The 15371-nt window shown below is 42.1% G+C and overlaps 1 protein-coding gene across 8 annotated transcripts in view; it reads right to left on the bottom strand.

Moving 5' to 3' along the window:
* Positions 1-15371, bottom strand: part of ctnnd2b (catenin (cadherin-associated protein), delta 2b) — a 98046-nt gene that overhangs the window by 43453 nt on the left and 39222 nt on the right. For 4 of the 8 annotated variants that reach the window (XM_044021071.1, XM_044021081.1, XM_044021110.1 and 1 more), the window contains exons 6-11: positions 14857-15030; positions 12539-12684; positions 11358-11602; positions 10286-10417; positions 5599-5926; positions 2471-2527 (exon numbers count right to left, since the gene is read on the bottom strand). In XM_044021071.1, coding sequence (XP_043877006.1) covers positions 2471-2527; positions 5599-5926; positions 10286-10417; positions 11358-11602; positions 12539-12684; positions 14857-15030 — 1082 coding nt within the window. The remainder of the gene's footprint in view (positions 1-2470; positions 2528-5598; positions 5927-10285; positions 10418-11357; positions 11603-12538; positions 12685-14856; positions 15031-15371) is intronic. The other 4 variants (XM_044021103.1, XM_044021124.1, XM_044021088.1 and 1 more) reach the window with 2 other exon arrangements.

Raw genomic sequence — 15371 nt, 5'->3', positions numbered from 1 at the left:
TAAGCCAGTGGAATGGTGAAGACCCCACATGCCCTCTATGTCCAAGTCCAGCAAAACTGAAACACATCTTGGTGGGATGCAAGACCGGCCTCACCCAAGGGTGCTACACCTGGTGGCACAACCAGGTGTTAAAGTGTCTTGCAGTGCTGGAAAGTCGTCGACGCCCTTCCTCCCCCACCATCCTGTTGGTGATCAACACCATTTGTCCGGGAGGGCGAGGGGCAATCAAGCCTCACCACCATAAGACCAGACACTGGGCAACTGGGCAGAGCACGGGACTGGAAGCTGTTGGCAGACTTGAGCATGAAGCTCTTCCCAGCTGAGATCGCATCCACCAACTTGCGACCAGACCTTATTCTGTGATCAGCCTCACTCAAGCTCATGTACATCATCAAGCTCACAGTGCCCTGGGAGAGTGCAGTGGAGGAGGCCTACGAAAGCAAGAAGCTGAGGTATGCTGAACTTGCAGCCGATTAACAACAACAAGGCTAGAAAGTGAACGTACGCCCAGTGGAAGTAGGCTGCAGAGGGTTCGTAGCCACCTAAACATCCAGGCTAATCAAGGAGATGGGAGTGCGAGGGAAGGCTCATCGGCAGGCAGTAAAAGACCTTTCCAGGGCTGCTGAGAAGAGCAGCCAGTGGCTGTGAATGAAGAGAAAGGACTCTGCCTGGGCCTTCAAATGAGTTGATGGTATCTTGGGAGTGAACCTGGGACGCCGATTCACTGCTGAACCCTCTGGAGGTGTCGTGAGCTCCAGAGGGTGGGTGCTCACGACACCCAAGGGTGGCGAAACACCCAAGAAGGAGGGCGCCCACTTGACAACCCCAATGGATGCCATCACTCAATTGACCATCCCACAGAGTGTCATCGGTCCTGTGTGTATTTATTTATTTTATTTCAATTTTTTTTTTTACTTTTTTTATTTCGGCTGAGGGACATCTAGCAACATCTAGTCCTACACAACAGACCAACATGTGGACTATCTATCACCACTTGTGTGTGTTTCTGTGTGTGTGTGTGTGTGTGTGTGTGTGTTTCTTTGTCTATTTCAACAACCTAAATATTTACACCGCAATAAGATACACCAGACTGCAGGTGAACCAACAATTAAACCTGCTAAATAAATAAATAAAGTTGTTGTTTGTTTGTTTGTTTTTTGTACTGAGACACACTGTCATGTGATGATACTCACTGTTATATGGAGCTGAAAGGATTTTCTGTGAGTCAAGGTTTTTTTTTAGCGGAACAGAGCAATGTGAAACTGGGGAGTGAACAATTTGTTTCAGGTATACATTTGTGTGTGTGTTTGTGTTTTAGTGGAGGGGGCTGAGCAAGATGATGACTCATTCCCCCCAAAACACCAGCGACAGAGATAGACACTGAGACCCCATTTCCACAGGTGGGAAACATGTTTTTTATGGTTTTTCAAGATTACTTTGAATTGTCTGTGATTCATTCAGGTTTTTTTTGTTCAGATTTAAATTGTATCTAGGGCTGTTACGATTATTTGATTATTAATCCAATAACAAATGAATCGTCAACTATTTTGATAATCGATTAATCAGTTTGAGTCTCTAAGTCTGATTCTTTCAGCTTCTTAAATGTGAATATTCTCTGGTTTCTTTGCTCCAAATAACGAGGAAAAACAAGACATTCGGGAGCATCATCAATTCCAGGTTTGGTAAACCAAGATCAACATTTTTCAACATATTATACACCAAACGAGCACTCGATTAATCGATTATCAAAATAATGGTTAGTTGCAGCCGTATTGAACTAATTTTACTTCGTAACATAACATGCACCTGTGTTTTATGTCGGCTAAGCTCACAAATCAAGAACCAATCAAGTATAATGTAACTATACTTGGCTTTGGTAGAATGTTACCTGGAAACCACTTCAGCCAAAATCAAAATCAGGTTGCCAAAAATAACAAGCAGGCCAAACAAACACAACGGTCACAAGGCACATTCAGAAATCACCAGCACAAACGAGTGACTCAGTAAATCAACAGACAGATAAATGGATGGAGGGATGATGGATGGATGAATGGATAGTGGAAATATGGAAAGCCCAAGGAGAGAATGAGGAATATTTACAATCTACAAAAAAGCTACAAATTTAAAATGAATCCAACTAGTAATTTAACACTTACATTTTTTATCTTTCATCATTTTCTTTTTGACATTCTTGCCTTCACAGTGATATGCAAGGTTAAAATTAAATGCCCAGTCTTTTGAAAGTCACTGAGAGTCCAATTCAGAATCCAAATATTGCTGAATCAATAAATAAATGAGATTCCACAGCACTGTGCATAAAAATGGGTGACAAATACAAATGTGAAATGCCGTCAGACTCATGCTGCCACTAACGTTAACATCAGCGTCAGTCGGGGGGTGTCATACGGAGGAGATGGAGAGATTCGGTGAATGAGACAAAGGTAAGGTAGGTAGAAAACAGTTGGATTACTTTGTCATTCTTTGCTCGGCTTGATTTTGATTCCACACAAGGAATTCGGGGTCGTACCTATCGAAGGGGGGACAGGCAGAGAGAAACAAGAGAGAGGTATATGTTGGCTGTGTGGTCACAAATTAGTCAGTAGAACCAATAATAGTGAAAAAGCAAAAAAAAAAAAAGAAGCAACTAGACTCATCTTTCTCTCTCAACATTTGGATATCAGGCAGTGGTGGAGGAGGTGGGCAGGGTGGAGGACATGCACATGGAGCAGGTGGAGGGAAGATGATGGGTATGTCAGGTAAAGAGAGGGTCTTATTCAAAATGATTTAGATGTTCACCGATAAACAAGTGTTTACCGGTGAATCTATAAGGTCATAATATACTCTATGTACACAGAAAACAGTTGTATGGTACGTACACAACACAAACAGTAACACTACTGTGCCATCATCCAACTTAGCTGTTAAATGATAACAACATAATCGACATGTTCACCGTTTGTGTGGCTGCAACTTTATGAGTGGATTGATTAAAATAGACAAGAATAATCAATCAGATAAAGAAATTTGCAACAAACATAACAACAAAATAAGGGATCTAAATTTACCAAAAATAGTCAAAGAAATGTGAACTTATTGAGCTCTGCTTTAATTCTTCATGTCTTTAATTTAAAACTTAAAAATTACACAATAATTAAAGGTTTCTGCTTTTTTGTCTTTATTCATTTAAACTATTTAGTGAAAAACCATAGTTATATATGTCATTTAAAGGTAATAGCAATTTTTTTTGGCAACTTAATAAGCTGAAATTAATTTGATTGAAGGAATAAGACTTGAATCTACTAAAACCTGAGTGTGCTATTTCTCCTTATTATCAGCAAATTCTAATAAAAAACGGATTTGTTTGTACTGACAATGTTTACGTAAATAACTCAGCCAATAAAAGGAAATGAACTTATAAATAAATACAGCTGTGACAACCATAACAAAATACAACATAATAAATAAACATGTGACTAATTGTGTAGTGTGAGGGGGAATCTAGGAGCAGACGATGACTTTCTAAAGCCATGTTTTCTGAAAATGATTAAGAACCTCTCTTTAACGCAGTGTGAACAACAGCCTGCACTGACGTGTGCACGTTGTGAATGCAAAGTGAAATGCCATGCATCGCAGAGTCAGTCCTTCACATGTAGCAGCGCAGATGTGTGGAGGCTGGAGGCTACACATCAGTGATGTCAGAGATAGAGCGTAAACAAAGTTACAATGAAAGTGCAACATGCACAGAGATAAACAAACCACACTTGACAGTGGGTTGAGGACAGAAAGAAAAAGCAATGGCTGCAAACAACCAAAGTCACAATAAGACGATTCAGGACAAAACAACTCCCTTATTGCAAGTACTAAACATGTGACTTTGCATATATTTATAAATATATATATATATATATATATATATATACATATACATATACATATACATATACATACACTGAATATATACACCTGAGCTTCACTGCCACAAAAAGAGACATGTCTTTATTTCTGAGAAACATTTATTGCTCTTAGCACGCTGATATTTACTTCTTTCTTGCCTTTAACCGCCTACTTCTATGACACTTCTGTGTGATAAGCCACGCCCACACATGAGAGTAGGCGTGGTGGTGGCCATTCAAACTCTTTCTACAATCCATTAACTTAAAAACATTACATTCTTTAAGCTGACAGAATGAAACCAGTCAACTCGTCAAACCAAGCCAAAAAAGGTGGGGAACTGTGGCGAATGCTAGCTCGATGGTGCTTTCCATTGGAAGTAGGTAGGTCGGAAGTAGTAAATGGGAGTGACGTCACTGGGGGCAAAAATGGATGGACTAACATGGCGAACCATTGTTAGCAATAACAACAATCTAGCTGCGCAATAAATGTTAAAAGTTGGCGCTGTTCCAAATGAACCTCGACTTTGCCCCAAATTCTGACATCGGAATACAACTGGAAGTCTACATATAAATAAAACTCAGAATCGTACTATCGATGTGAATCTGACTTTGAGAAATTTGATATAGTACAAATCCAGCTAGCTTGATTCCACGGGATTGACGTCGCACTCCAGTTGAGAAGTCGGGGCAGAATGGACGAACTAACATGGCTAGCCATTGTTAGCTATAGCAGTTGATAACACTCTACCTGTAACAGAAGCGCAATTAAAAGTAAAGCAAATGTTTGGTTTTTTTACTATTGAGTGGCAGCGTGGCAGCCTTTTTGGAATCCTGTGTTGTGGCGCAGACTTTCTGAGTTGGAAATCGGACTTCAGGGGCAGGGTTCCAGTTTAAAAATCACCCCGACCTTTCCATGAATTCCGACATCGGACTACAACTGGAAGGCACCATGAGTCTGACTCTGATCCGACTGAACATATAAATGCAGTTGTAGCTCAACTCCCAACTCTCAACTGGGAAATTCGATTTAGTCCAATTCCAGTTGGACTAATACGTTCACACGTATTTAAAAAAGTCCAGTTTGAGTTGGATGAAAAATTCAGTGTGTTTCTAATGTCTAAAGAGAACTGAGTGAGTCAGTGAGGGTGGACACTGGGACTGAGCCACCGTCTCTCAATCGTCTCTACAAATACACACTCTCTCAGTCACACATCCATACACAGAGCTCACATTAACTGCCCACTGCACAGAACGTGACTGCGTCGTCACCTCCCCTCCAAACAGCGACAGCAAACTTTTATAGTCGACCTCGTATCGTGTGTGCAGACATTTGTATGGCAGTGTGAACAAAGCCCAAACACCCAGGAGAACGAGAGAGGACAGTGAAAGATGTGGTGTGATGTGTGCCTCATACTAAAGCCCAGATTCAGTCTTTTACTGCAGCGGACTGTCAGATCCTGACAGTCACTGCTCTGGTGAGATGCTACGAACCGTTTGGTGTCACATTGACATGTTTTTTTTTGTTTTGAAGTCTCTCTCTCTCTGTGAAAGCTTTGCAGGTTATTGATTGTGATTGTGTTATCTCGACTTTGGTGAATCTGGCCCTCAGTAAGTTTGTGAAAGGGGGGGAGGGAGCGGAACACAGGGCTTCATCAACAAAAGCTGGAGCTGAATCACAGTGAAAAATGTTTAGTTTAATTCTCACCTTGGATCCTTCTGGATGCTGTCCACAGAGGGGGACCGGCCCAGGGCGGGTTCAGGAGGGAGGGCGGGGCCAGACTTGCTGTACGGAGACTCGGTGGACGGGCAGAACTGCAGGGTGCGATACGGGTTGGCGAAGTCAGAAGCGCCGCCTCCTGTTGCGAAGCTGCCTCTCTGGAAGGTCGCAGTGGCGCTCTGGCTTCCCGTTCGCTGCAAGGGGATTGGATCTACACCAGGGGAGGGTGGGGCTAAAGCAGGAAGAGGAGCGTAGGGAAAGAGCAGATAGTTGAGGACTTCTTGGTACAACTGGTTGATCACTGGGTTTGACGTGGCTGAGGAGGACGAGGAGCGATGTACAGTACGAAGAAAGTGCCAACACGAGAATACGCACACATTGAGTAAAAACAACAACACCAGCACAGCACACAAGTAAAAAGAAGAAAGGGAAGGAGTGAAAAGAAAAAGTAAATCAATGTGACAAACTGAAGAGATGACACAAATCAGCAGGTAAATTCAGACGAGCTGACCGAGTTTAAGAAGACGATTTAAAAATGGAAAATAACAAGCAAACACAATCAAATCAAACAAAAAATCAAACTTCACACGTAACATAAAAACAGCAAAAGAAGTGATCAAATTTGAAAGAAGGACTGAACCGCTGTCATATTGTTGTGTTTCCTACGTTGTTTTCTGTTGCGCTGGTTGTTTACACAGCAGGTTTACAGATCCTGACCAGCTTGCTGACACCGTGATTTTGGTAACCTAACTGTATATACAGTTGTGTTCCACGATCTGCCTGACCACACTGACATTTACAGCTCTGGGCATCTTTCTCGTGCTTTGCTGCCAGTCTTTTCGTTGCTCTCCCCTCTGGCAGATGATAAAAAAAGCAACACCACTCGTTTCACTAAGACTTTCTTTCCCTCTGCTGAGTGCAGCCTGAACAGCTCTAAATATTGCAACTAAATTTAATTACTCGTACCGTAAGTGACGGGTAATTATCAGTCTGCGTCTCTATTAATCATGCACTTTACATTCTTTATATTGCTGAATATCTTTTATTTTTTGTCGCACATTTGTCACTTTTCGTCTTCTTCTTCTTCTCTTTTCAGCTTCTCCCTTTAAGGGTCCCCACAGCTTCCATCTTGTCCTCTCCCTTGTGTCTTCTTCTGTTTCCACAACATCTATGAACCTTCTCAGTTGTCTTCCTCCTTGACCTGGCAGCTCCTATCTTCAACATCCTCCACTATATTCTCCACTATAATCCATGGTTGAGACCAAACCCTCTCAACCCTGATTCTCTGACTTTATCTCCAAACTGTTTAACCTGTGCTGTCCCTGGAATGATGCTCATGTGTAGTCTTGTCCATCCTGGTCACTCCCAACAAAAATCTCAGTGTCTTCAGCTCTGCCTCCCGTCTTCCATGATATTTTTGTCTATCACGATTGTCCTCGTGTCAGATTATCAATCACAGTGGCATGGATTCTTGCCGTGTCTTGTTTGGAAGGACCCAATCATCGTTCACAACACTGCATGAATTCATATTTCATCTGGGAGTTTCGTGGTAGTCCCCTGAGGTGATGTCAAAGAGGCAAAGCTCAACGAAACGTTTTTTCGGTGTCACTATTCCACCTAGCAGCAGCAGCAGCAGCAGCAGCAGCAGCAGCAGCATCCCTCTTCCTCTTCCCCATGTTTATGTCCATTATGATACGCCACGTCAGAGCAGATCTGTTATGCTATTCGTCAACGCCCAGGAGCACATTGTAGGAGATGTCGGACTAGGCAGGAAAATAGAAAAAACTCTAACAAGATAGAGTGTTCGTGTTCGTGGAGCGTCCCAGACGCCAAATCTCTGTTCTTCAAATACGTTACATCATCCAGACGTTCATAATTGGCTCCGACACTGGGAATGTGTCGGTCAGGACCCAATCGTCTGACCCTGGCATTAGACAGTGCCACAGTCTCCAAGTCATACGTACGTCATAGCAGGTCTCAGGACTGTCTCGTAGACCTTCCCTTTCACTCTTTTCTTCACCTCTCTTGAGCACTGTCCATTGCTCTGGACGGTTGACCCCAGGTATTTAAACTCATCCATTTTCTCTACCTTCCATCTTGCCCGTACCACCTGTCTCACTAGCTTGCTCCTACTGATCTTCATTCCTCTTCTCTCCAGTGCAGACCTCCACCTCTGCAGGCTTTGCTTCCACCTGTCCCCTACTCTCATAGTCTCATAGACGACTTCTGCTTGACCTCATCTGTCAACCTGTCCTTTGCCACACCAAAGAAGAAGGGGCTTAGATCTGATCCCTGATGTAATCCCACTGTCTCTGCAAACTCCTGCAACTTCCTTGTCTCTTTTATAATAATAATAATATATATACAGTTGTATTGTATTTTTATCCTGAGTTTTTCCCTTATTCTGTTTCTGTTTTTATTGGTGTTCTTTCCTTACAAACTCTGACTCTGGGATGTCCAAAGGAAACACATTTGCACTCTTTTTGTTTAGAGAGGGGTAGATATCAATCATCTAATGCTTAGAGAATAAGCTAATAAGTGTATTCCCCAAACTATCCCTTTAAGGGCAGCACTCTCGCTGTTTATATTACCCTTTAATTGTATTATACCACTAAACAAACAGGCGGTTTTGCTGATACATTCATTTAAAACACCGTTATTGCCATATGCCGGTCCCTGGGGCTTTCGTGGGCGTCGTTTTGCCTTAAGTGAGTAATCCATCGTTATTGTTTGTTTGTTTGTTTTTTCCCCCAACGACCTCCGAACACCACAGAAGCGTCACAAGATGCTTTGTCCGTCTCAAACCGAGGGAGAGGAACTCGGACCAGGAAGCATTTGGGACATGGTTCCTCTCTGTGTGCGTGTAACTAGATAACTGCAGGAGCCTTGACTGAGCCTGAGGATATTCACCTGTGATGTGAAGTCGGGCGTGAAGCGCCGTCTGCTTGTTTTCCCACTCTGTTCATCTCAAACAAGTGACCTTGAAACATAGTCGGCTTTAATGGCTGCTTTGTCGTGTTGCATGGAAAGACAGCACTGATTTAAACTAATGTATTATTTTTGACAGACAGCGTGGATTGCTTTTTGTTGTTGTTGTTGTTGTTGTCGTCGATGTGGTTGTGACCTGCATGCACAGCCCTTGTACTTGAATCACGTGGCACTAACACATATGACCTCAAACCTTTTTAATTCCTTGGGCAAAATCTTGTAGGGGAAACAGTTTTACATTAGCTGTGAGTTTCTGTGTCTTTCTCTCTCTCCGCGCTCGGGCGACTAAATAAAGGGACGACGCGATGCCACAAAGCTTTTTTTGCGACACAGTCGATTTGCTTTGATTTCGAGGCACCCAAGCAAACGCCCGCGGGATTAATTGAGATTAATTTTCAAGCATGAAACTAATTAGTTAACAGACTGTGACTGGGAGACAAATTGCCATTGAGACCCCAATTGGATTTGCCTACCTGATCGTGTAAACAGCTCTACATGATCAGATGGAAAATGAGGGTCTCTTATAGAGAGGCCTTTAAAAAAACAAATAACACACACCTGCTTTTTAAACGTTAGTGAGATGTGTGTATTTTTCTGCACTGAATGCAAAAACATTTCTTTGATGCATGACTTTATTCAGGGCAGCATGTGATTTTTTTTTTAAGTTAGATACTGCTGCTATTTTAAGTGCTGGACCATTTGAAGAATATTATTGGAAACTTCAATGTTGCAATCAGGCCGGATCCAAACGGTACAAGTCGTTTTGATATTTTCAATCTGGTCGTCTGACACCTTTCACAAAATTGCAAATCATGGCTGTATAAATAGTTCACAAGCCATTTATTAAGGTGTCATGGATCAGATTAAAACTGTTGAAGGGTAATTTAACACCATTTTCTACAGCTAATGGCGCTTTTCCAATATACTGTTCCTGCACGGCTCGACTCGACTCGTTTTCCATTACTATAATACCTCCTCAATGTGGCCGGATTCGTCATAGCATGGCTGCATGAAACTGCCGTGACGTTGTACTTGTGACTTTAAAGCAGTTGTTTTCGTTGTAACTGAATCATTAGAATCAGTAAGTTAAAAACATTTGTTCACAGAATCCTGAACTGAAATACGACCTAACGGGTTGTGATTCGGCTAACGGTCGCCAGCTTTCAGCAGTGCTGTCACTAAATACACCAGACTTAAACAGTGAGATTTTAGACATTTCCTTTGTTAAATGTTGGATTAATTAATGCATGTTTTTAGGATTTTTAAGTCTTTTTAACAGTTCCGCATTGAATTCCGCAATTCCGCACTCATGACTCTTTCAGTGACGACGCTCTCTGACCAATCAGTGGCCGTCACATTTCAGTATCAGCTCAGCTCGCTTAGAAGGAACTGTGTCGTGGAAAAGCGCCATAACATACCTCAAGTCGGTGGCGTCATGACAAACAAATAAGGGAGACATTTACCTAAATATCAACATAACTTCTTTTCTTACACATAATTCAAGCACTTTCATGTCTATTTAGGCTATTAAGATTTTCAAAAACTTTCAAGGATTTCAAGGACCCTTGGAAACCCTGACATTCCCTTTGCCTGGAATTCAAATCTTCTTGTAAATGTCGCTTCAACTCCCATAAACCAATCACTTCTTCATTCTCCCCCAGCCTCTGACATTGCTGTGTGTGTTTACCTTGTCCTCTAAGGCCAGGTTTGGTGTAGACTCTGTCTTCATAGATGGGGTCGATGTGGTGCTCAGGAGACTGCAGAGGCCGCAGCTCGGCGCCCAGGTGACTGAGCTGGCTGCTGTAGGAACCTCTGGAGCCTGGAAAAACACAGAGGGTTACATGAAACGACAGACGGGAAGATGGATAGTGGAGAGAGCGTGTACAGGCCGTGTAGTCAGGGGATCATCAATGGGATCAGTAAGTGAGACAAATTAGAGAGCAAATAATTCTGAAGCCACTGAAGTGAGTTTCTGAATTTTGGATGACTTCATAAAACATTTACGGACGGCGGAGGCTTTCATGTTTTCTGCTCTTTAAATTTTTAAAATGCCAGAAGAATCCATTCATCACAATCTCCCTCAAAGTCCCTCATTTATCCTCATCATTTAAGCAGCACATTACGGGAATAGCTCGTCGCTGAATTCGGTAATTCAGTGCAAAAAAATCACACACACACACACACACAGGTAAATACACAACAATCAAATATTTATACGACAAATGATTTTTCATTTGTCGTATAAATATTTCGGATACTTCGGATAACGATATAAACTGACATGACCAAAAAAAATAACATTATTACTAGTGTAGCTGGTCATAACAGCTTTTAAACACATTGTTATTTATATGAAATGATGGAATTAAACACATTTAAAAGATACTTTCAACCTAGAAGCCGAAGTCTGGCACAATTTTAAACAGAATAAATTATCTTTGTTGGAAATGGAAATCTAATCCATGATTGTTTTAATAATCCATAAATAAATTTTCAATAAAACCTCCAATCAAATGAAGCATAAAAAGTTTGGTATTGTGTGTTTTATGGTCTTAAATCTGGGTCCACACATTTTAAATTACGTGCAACATTTCAAATTGTCAGTATCTCACTTCAATTTACGTTTTTAACCACATTTAAATTGTGGTTAAAAAATATGTTTCCCTCACAAATTCATGCAGCTATTGTTGTTAGAAAAACAAACAAAAATGAATTGAAATGAACACATGAACACAGATAATAATAGAACGTGTCTTGACCTCTACCGGCCAGGCTCCCAGGCCTCTGCAGGGTTGCGTTGGCGTAAAGCTCGTGGGAGATCTTGTACGTCTCGGCTCCGATGTGGTGCAGCATGCGTTTGGTGGGCGACAGCGTGGCGTAGCTTCCCACTCCCGAGCTGAGCTGGTGCAGCGGCGACGACCCGTGGTTACCTCCCGGCGACGCCGCCATGGGGAGCGGCGAGGAGGAGCCGCCCGACGCGACCATGTTGATGGGCGATGACGTGCTGGAGAGAGAGAGAGATGAAGAGAGAAAGTGTTTCAGTTATCGTCATAGTCTGTTTTTACTGTAATGAGTGACATCTAATGGTGAGACCGCAGATTGCAACAAATGGAAGACTCCACCCACTTTTTCTATTGACTACAGCAACATAACAAAACACTTTAAGCACATACACATTTTTGTAATTCTTTTGAAAGCTCTATTGTGTAACTTCCGTGTGTCATGGTTTCGGAGAACCGGGGTTCATTCCATAACCTAAAATTATCTTTCAAACATTTCTTTCAGTATCGTTCTACCTCGCGTCTTTTCGGGAGAACCAGGTTGTTCCCTTCACCTAAAATTCCCTCTTAACATTCGTATCCGTATCTTACTACGTCACGTGTGTTTTCCGAGAACTGGTTTTTTTTTCCTTAACATAAAGTTCTCCTTCAACGTTTTGTTTCGGTATCTTAATATGTCACTGTTTCGGAGAACCAGGGTTACCTTAACCTAAAATCATCAATTAACAATTATTTTTCTATCTTTCTACCTTACTTGTGTTTTCAGAGAACCAGGGTTCATTCCTTAACCTAAAGTCGTCTTTCAACATTTTGTTTTGGTCCCGAACTCACTTATGTTTCAGAGAACCAGGGTTAATTCCCTAACCTAAACTTGACTGCCCTCTAGTCGTGCTGTGAAAGCCGTCATGCTGCGTCTCCACAGACATGAAAACAAAACACCACTGTAGCACATCTGTCGAACACAAAGCTTTTGTTCCGGTAACAAACTACAGAGGAAAAAGAGAGTTCTTCAAAGCCCATAATCCCATCATGATTTGAACTAATTGGTGTGTGATTGGTATTGATCATCAACCATCAAGTCGTTCCCTTACAAATAAATTGTTTTTGTGCTTGTGGGACCAGTGAAACCCTTTTCTCCCTCCTTATTAAATCAAACTGACCTGTAGGACTTGGCGAGTCGGCTCGGTGACTGTTTGGGCGACGACACTCTCTGTAGCGTGGCGTAGCTGGGCATATCAGAGGAGGCTGAAGCCAGGCGCTGCAGCTTAGTGGGCGATCCCACTGCCTGCAAAGGGGAGCTGACACGCTGTAAAAGAGGAGTTGTATTTCATTAAAAAGGGAATATGAATCACTTTAAATATTTAAACATTCACCCACTCTTCTTATTTCATATCATTATTTTCACAGAGATGAACAACTTTCCCCCCGGAGCGGGAAAAACCAGAGACACTTTTAACCCTGCGATGAAGAGGTTGGAGTTATCAGACAAAAACATTAAAAGGATGAACCCGAACTTTTAAAACCACAGACACTTGAATGAAAGTGAGGGCAACGTGCCGCCAAAATAAAGTTCCTCCAGATTTCTCGACACGGATTCTCACTTTGTGCCAGAAAAGTTGAAGAAATATTTACTGAGGTGTCGCATTTGCAGAGGCGAAGGTATAATTTTAAACACTCCGTTAATTGGGATGAGTGGTCAAGATGTGCTGAAGAGAGGTTTCTGCCAAACAAGTGGACGTCTGTGTTACATCTTTTTAAATTAATCCAAAGACATGATGAACGTGGGACTATTAAAATTCTAAAAGCTCTGAGTGTGAGAAATTACTTCATCATTGTTCAACAAAGGTAAGTCATCACCTTAGAGGCCGGGATTTAATACAAGTACAACCGACCTCATACAAGCACCTGCTTACAAACCTTTTAATCCCATTGTACTCATTGTGAGAAAGATACTGGGTCAGCTTTTTGCGCCAGTTGCTACCATGATAGCAGTAAAGCAGCTTAGATGAGGAGTGGGCACAGTTTACAGTCCGTGTGTCCAAAGCAACGGATACTTAACCAGGAACCAGCTTTAGAGACATAAGATAGGATTCTATTAAAAATATCACACATTTTTAAAGATTCCGTTTAAGGAAATGCACATTTATGTACTTGCACACATGTATTTATGTAAAGTAAACACAAGGCCTAGCTTTTTTCGTCTTATTTATCGTTTAATTTTATATTCTATTGCATTTCTGTTATTCTAGATTGTGTCTTTTAGCGTCCTCTGTGTTTTTAAGCTTTCATTTCGTCTCGTCTCTGTTGCCTCCACGTCTGTGATGTCTCACGGCGCCAAAGCTTTCTGTTGACAGACCTTGTTTGTGTCTGTGAGGGAGGGTGTGGAGTGTTGATTTTATCATGCAAAGCATTTTGTGCTACAATTTGTGTTGGTATGAAAAGTGCTAGGAAAATAAAGTCTGACTGATTGACTGATGGGCCACACGGTTGGTGTAGTGTTAGCATTCTTGCCTTTGCAAAAACAAGGAACAACCGTGTGTGTGTGGGTTTTCTCCAAAAGCATGCAATATGGGGATAAGGTAAATTGGACACTAAATTGACTGTAGGTTTGAGAGTAATTGGTTGTTGTGAGCCCGCCTTTCACCCTATGTCAGCTGAGATTGGCACAGCACCCCCTGTGACCCTCAAGTGATTCACAGAGATTAGCAGTAGCTGTTTATACAAAGTCCTGTTTTGTTGCTTCATTAGTAATTGTAGTAATATTTGCTTCTTGTACTAAGTGGACGAATGCTGTGGTTTCCTCGTCTTGTTCGTTGCATCTGCCGTTTACACTATTTTTCCAAAAGTGGGAGGGACATTTCAGTCACATGATTACACTCCTCTTTTATTCACTTAACCTGTTTCCACGTCTGTCTTTTAGTGTTACGCCAACTTTTCCAGCGCCCATATTGCCATATACAGGTTTTAACAACTTAGCAAAAGCTTAAGCCTACGATAACTTAACGTTATGTTTCAGATGGGGAACTGGAGTTGGTAAACTACTCACTCTCCCTCACCAACGTCCATAGAGAAAACTTGCAGAAGCTGCTGGTCTACTGCCAAGTCCTCCTGACTCTTTTTCTCAGTCAGACTTAATAAAATATATATTTTTAGACACAGCCAGGATAGATGCCAGGTCGAAGTAAACCCTGTCAGCATGTGACTGAATCCCTTATCTGAACGTGTCTTACAGTATTAAAGTTCACCACGTTCCCCCAGAAACAGCTTCAGTGCTTCATGGGAATTTTTGTGGAACTAAATGTTTTTCTTCAAATAGGCTGAAATGTGTTGACTGTGAAGGATAAAGCGGTGCCTGATAATTCATGTCTTGCAATGTCTTCCTGTTTCTCCTCATGTGTCCCGTATTTCCTTTAATTTGTCATCAATCTGAGAAGAAGAAAAATCCATCAAACCAGTAATGTCTTCAGGGATTTTCTACCTGAGCAGGTAACGTGGCACAGGAGTAGTACATGGATGGTCCAACAGGTGCAGGTCCACCGTCACTGGGCATGTGGAAGGCGCTGCCATGAGCCTGCTGGGCAAATGAGTCTCTCTGGGACTGCGACGGAGAGTCTATCGCTGCTAACTGGGCAGCTGCACGGCTGGATGTCACCTAGAGAGGGACAGATGTGCAGGGATGAGAGGAGTGAGGGGAAAGCAGGAGGTCAGGTAATGAGAGGGAGAGAGAGAGAAAGTACAAAGGCATGTAAATGAAGGAGGATGGAAGAAAGGAGAAGGAGAGATAAAACGAGAAGAGTGAGACAACATGGAGAGGGGACAGGAGATGGAGGAGGAGGAGGAGAAAAGTGTACCTCGGTATATTCTGCCGTATAAATTTGTTTAGCACAGTCCTGGGGGAGGGGTGGGTGTTAAGTGACCAAACGAAGGAAGGGAATATGAGCTACTGTCCCCGCCCACAAAACTCAAAATGAAATTTGAAGTAGTGAATTGGAG

The sequence above is a fragment of the Solea senegalensis genome, linkage group LG1 (assembly GCF_019176455.1).
Source record: "Solea senegalensis isolate Sse05_10M linkage group LG1, IFAPA_SoseM_1, whole genome shotgun sequence".
In the NCBI taxonomy this organism is placed as follows: domain Eukaryota; kingdom Metazoa; phylum Chordata; class Actinopteri; order Pleuronectiformes; family Soleidae; genus Solea; species Solea senegalensis.
The sequence above is the reverse complement of the archived record's forward strand: the minus strand, read 5'-3'. Positions and strand labels throughout refer to the sequence as shown.